This window comes from Morone saxatilis, unplaced genomic scaffold, assembly GCF_004916995.1.
Source record: "Morone saxatilis isolate NCDOM2014 unplaced genomic scaffold, NCSU_SB_2.0 Contig7, whole genome shotgun sequence".
In the NCBI taxonomy this organism is placed as follows: domain Eukaryota; kingdom Metazoa; phylum Chordata; class Actinopteri; family Moronidae; genus Morone; species Morone saxatilis.
Window position 1 is genome coordinate 6,700,912 of NW_023340246.1, and position 5,735 is coordinate 6,706,646.

The 5,735-nt window shown below is 39.2% G+C and overlaps 1 protein-coding gene across 1 annotated transcript in view; it reads left to right on the plus strand.

Moving 5' to 3' along the window:
- Positions 1 to 5,735, plus strand: part of opn8b (opsin 8, group member b) — a 14,122-nt gene that overhangs the window by 4,770 nt on the left and 3,617 nt on the right. Inside the window, exon 2 of the mRNA XM_035678256.1 lies at positions 3,920 to 4,213. Coding sequence (XP_035534149.1) covers positions 3,920 to 4,213 — 294 coding nt within the window. The remainder of the gene's footprint in view (positions 1 to 3,919; positions 4,214 to 5,735) is intronic.

Consider the following 5,735-nt stretch of genomic DNA (forward strand, 5'->3'; position numbering starts at 1 on the left):
CAGGAAGTGGAACCAAAATAAAACAGGAAATCACAAGACAACATAGACACGAGACAAAACTGAATGAATTAACTTAACAAAGTTTCCTGGACATGACAGCTGTGTTCAGTTAGTGGCCATCTGAAACCTCCCTGCTAGATGTCGATAAATCCTACGCACAAGTCCTTTAATTAGAGCAGCTGTTGAATGTTGTGCTATATTTTAAACCTTCCAAATAAGAAAAGCAATGTGGTGATAATGACATTAAAAGCCTGTTTAATTTTAGTAGAATTAGGAAGTAGTATCCCCTAGTTCAGCTGGAAAAATTATCAAGATAATATCGGCAAGAATGTGAGAGACGGTTCTGTGGAGTTCAAAATGCTCAGAAATTATCACCACCTCTCGAAACCGGTAGCTGAACTGGTTCACCGTCAAGCCAGGCAGCAAAGATTGAACTCTAATTAGAGGTGATAAGCCTCAAGCTGCGCAGGTGAAGGTTCTACATTTTGACACTTGTGTTCCACGTACTGCACCGTATGATATTTATCAGTCTACTGATGTTGTCAGCAGTTTAGAACGTAACTGAAAAGGGATAAACAGATAAACACTGACTATGACTAAAATCAAACCAAACAGGCTGAAACCCTGGATGAGCCGTGAACGTAGCACGCTTGTGTCCTCCAACAATACTTTAGCAGAACATTAAGCTACACATAAAAGAACAAAAGTATATTATTTCAGAGGCATTTTAGTTGGCACATTAATTTCCTCCTTTTTTGATGAAGGTGTCAGAATGTGGGATTCACACACACTGAATCCCAGCTGGTTTATTGTCTTTGGGAAAGGTAATATAAATGTCTAAAGTAATTTCACTAGTAAAACATGCAGTTATACTCTGCCTGCAGCAGAGAAGGTTGGTGCAATAGCAGATGTTCAGTCACATATAAAGCTTCTCCTTCAGACAGGCTGACTTTGAGAGGAAGTCCCCAGGGTTATGCTCCATATATTACTGATGATCATGTGGACTGAGATGACCGTATCTATAAAAATTTAAAGATATAACAGGGTTGCTCTCTGCACTCCGTGGGGTTAGTGTTCTCATTCTGGAAGTGGGATTGATTGTATTCCCTGTCTCACAGTATAAATTGACATTTCTCTCAGGTCTGGTGTGACATGAGGTGTCAACCTGAGGAAAACAACCCTGCCTGCTGTCTAACACAAAATCGTAACTTTCCTGTGCAGGGTAGTTAGGGGAGGTCAAGCACAGACAGAGACGGAAGTAATAGTGTTAACCAGAACCAATTTCCTGTTCCACTTTTCCAATTTCTACTAATCACAGTCTTATGAGATATTACCTCCAGTCATTTCTCTTCCTTCCTCTTATTCTGTTTTTCTTCCCTCTAAATATGCTTAGATATAATCAAATTTTTTGATTCAGTTTAACCATCTTAAAGAACTTTTGGGGAAATGCTTATCCTTACGTCTGGGCTAACCTCTGTTCCACTAGCTTATGTAACTTAATGCAATCGCTCATTAATCTTTCATCTGCCTTTCTGAAAAATTATTCCATATTACCATATAATATAAACTATATAAGACAAGTTAGCATCCACTACAGCAAATTTCAATAGAAACTGAAATCTAATTATAAAAAGTTAAACAATTACTTTGTTAGCATCCAAATCAGTTTGGTGACTTGGTTTGGTCCATGTGGTAGACAGTTATGGATATGAAATGACATGGTAGATAACCTGTGAGGCCTTCGAGGCTTTCACACTTGACATGATTTTTATTGGGAGGCTCTGGTACCTGGAGATAAAAAGAAGATGAGAGCTTGGAAAGGTTCCAGACTCTGCTTACTGAATTAGAAATACTAATGACTGAGAGTTGGTGGCTTGAGATACAATGATATTCAAACTTTGGGTATTTAACTGTGTCCATGTCCACTGAATAAACAACAATTGTTGAGAAAATGTATTGACTGACCAACACTTACTTAAATACTTACAGAGGTTCTGGTCTCATTTCGGCTCTCTGTATATAAAGCTACAGCTTGGTTAAAGCTAAAGACTGGAAATAGTAAAAAACAACTTGCCTAGTTCTGTCCAAAGGGGAAAATGCTTTAAAGCTCACTAATTAACACATTATTTCTTGTTTTATCTGTAGAAAGTTAAAGTATTATAAGGGGAATTAAGTGGAGGACTATTTCTTGGCGGGGTGCTATGCTATGTTCTGTAGTCTTCTCTTGCTGACTGAATCCAGGAAGTTACAGCATCCAGCACTGATGGACTCAGGTCGAAGCCCCTATGTTCGAAAAAACGCAACAAAAGTGCCCTCTTGGATGCCCCCATAAATTGCTCCATCCAAACCCTGACTGAACTGTTTCACCATGAATGCATCAAAATGCGCACGCTAATGCCCTTGTTATTTTTTACAGCTCTGCCCGTCAAACAGCCGGAGTCCGCCAGTGGCACACAGCCAAGAAATACTCCAGCCCATAAAACCTGCAACTCGTCAATTATACAAACAGATATAACTTGTTATTTAGTGAGCTTTAGAGGTGATGGCAGGTTGATTTGTTACCTCTTGACAAAACCAAGCTGTATTTTAGGCTGAGCTATGCCTGCTGTAGCTTCATAGTTACCAGACAGACACGAGAGTGGTATCAGTCTCCTCATCTAAAGCAATAAGGGAGATGAAATTTTGGGTCAGAAGCCAAATCTGTAACACCTGTCCTGTGGGCTTCTGTACTATAAAATATAAAATGTGTTACTGAATGGCTGCCCCTTCTCTTGGGTTCTAGGCAACCTACCCAACCTCCATCCAGTGTTTGCTTTACACTTTCACCCTTTCATACATTACATACATGACTGCTCTGTGCCCCCTTTGGTCAATGTGTATTTATTCTGTGTCCTTCTGTGTGTCAGGTCAGAAGGAGCACATGCTGTTTTATCCTGGATAGATCAAGTTAATGAGCGTCCAAAACAAACAGAGGACTAGGGGCTCACTCCCCAATTTATGTCCTAAACCAGTTACAGAGTGGCCTTGGCTGCCCCCTGGAATGTCAGCAGCCTGTCCCATGAGGGAGAATTAATGATGTTATAACCCCTCACATCCACTCTATTTAAGTCTGTAACAGTGTAACAGACATTTCTAAACTTGAGTTAATTTTATGTTTTGGCAATTGTCCTTTTAGTTTTGGCTATAGGGGTGACATTACCCAACACAGAACAACAGGAATCTGTTAATCCTAACAACGAAAATGGGAGTACACCGAAATCAGGAAGTTTGTGAATTGAATTGATAATAATGTGTGCAATTTTTTCCCCATCCTCCATTTACAGTAAACCATTTAAACCACTGCTCCAATGAGCCAATCAAGGCCTGTAAATGCAGATCATTTTGTGAGGTTTGTTGTTGTGAAATTATTCAACAGCTTTTGTCACATACAAGAGGAAAAATATGATGTAATTCACCACAGAGATGTGGTAGGCAATCAAAAGACATCAATTATGTACAGTGTGCGAACCATACCATGGTTTTTGTGGAGAGCTCAGTTTTTTATTACAATCATAGCTGCAATCATGTAGGCCTGCTTGCTCTGTGTCAGTTAATGACATACATTCATCAATAATAGCCTAATTTTATGCATGATCCATCCATCCATCCAAGATACAGAAAAATAGGAAAGCATGGCAAAAATAGCATAGTGTCAATATTTTAGAGACCCCCCAAAATGTCATCATGTTTTCAGGGGAGCTCATGTCTTATTAAGAGGAGCCAAGCCCCCCTGACTCCTCTGTAGTTCACACCCTCGTTATGTAAGATGTATTTTTAAACGTGTGTTTGGTTCTACTCATATATTTTTCACATCATCGTACCCTCAAACTACTTTATATCCCTCTTTCCTCCCCTCTCTGTCTCCTCTTGTGTGTTTTAGCTGTTCTCTCCATTCTGGGAAATCTGCTGGTCATCATCATGGCCATCAAAAAATCATCGAGGATGAAGCCGCCGGAGCTGCTGAGTGTGAATCTTGCAGTGACAGACCTGGGAGCAGCTATTACTATGTACCCCCTGGCTGTGGCCTCTGCATGGAGCCACCGCTGGCTCGGGGGAGACATTACTTGTACATATTATGGCCTGGCAGGGTTCTTCTTCGGCATCGCAAGCATCATGAACCTGACTATCATGGCCATAGTCCGCTTCGTTGTGTCCATTAATCTGCAGTCTCCGAGTGAGTAATTTAAAAACACTGATAAAAAACACTACATGGTATTTTAGAATGTATCATTTGGAGATGATAACTGCAATGAAAATTTTATGCCACGATATTTTTTACATTTTATATGCTCTGAGAGACATCATTACGTAATGGGTGACTCTTCCTGCTATTCTAGCAGGAGTGATGACACTGTATTCTACTACACCAAACTTGGTTTATGGTGGTCACAAAGGTGACAAGTGTTTTTTAAATCACTCTCTGAGGTTTTTAATAGCTGCACTTAAAAAGGAAAAACAAGGAATCTTCTTTGCGTGCAAGACGGCAACTGCTTCTATCTCCAACATTAATATTAAAAATTGTCTTTAAGTAGAAGTAGCAGGATAACATTATATTTTTATTTCTTTTTATTAAACACTGTTTTACAATGTCAAGGGTTTATAGCATCTGCATCATCTCTCGCTACCTAGTCATCAGAAGTTTCTGTCTTTTATGATTATATTTAAAACCATGGTTTGACATTTTTGGATATCTGTCCAGTAAATATATGGCTACAGCCAGACGCCAGTTAGCTTATCTCAGCATAAAGTCTAGAAACTTTTCATTTTTGCACTTGGTTTTTGTGTCAATTAAATAAATGAGATATAACATGTTAATTAGTGAGCTTTAGAGGTGCTGGTGGGCAGGTTTGGTCACCTTTGGAAAGAGCCAAGCTACCTGTCTCCCCTTGTTTCCAGTCTTTATGCTAAGCTAAGCTAACTGGCTTTTGACTATAGCCTTATATTTACCGACAAGATATAAGAGTGGTAGTGAATGTAAAACCACTCCAACTACATTGCCAGCCAGGCTCTCTCATTAACTTCTTCTCCGGATTTTTAAAAATATATCAGAACACTGTACTGACAACAAACCATTTTATGACTGACAAACAAAATGGCAGCTCTGTCTCTTGGGTAAATCTTAATGGTTCGATGGTGCAGGCAGGAATTAACAGAGTGGAAAGGTTCGGGCTATTCACTCTAGGCTTACCAAGAAGTGGTATCAGGTGGGTGTACCCAAACATAACATTCCCATTATATAGAGAAAACAAAAACCCCCACACTGACAAATCACTAAACGTGACCAGCTTTTGCTATTAGAGCCTGCAAACTATGGAACATTTGTTCTTAAAGCGTTAAAGCGCATATTTTATATATGTTTTTATTTGTACTGTTACAAATAATGAATGAATAAAAATGTGTTATTCTGATTGATCTTAATGGTTTTATAGGAAGTCTGAGAAAAATATACAATACAAATATATGCAGAATACACGTAGAGGCACCCACATTTATATGTAAATATCTGCATATGTACAGTATACAAACATACAAAAAAAAAACGTCAAATGGGCTTGGACTACAAATACTTGGGAGTGGTGATCGGCAACAGACTGGACTGGAAATCTAACACCGAGATGTACAAGAAGGGGATGAGCAGACTCTATTTCCTGAGGGAACTGAGATCCTTCAACATGTGCAGCAAGATGTTGGAGATC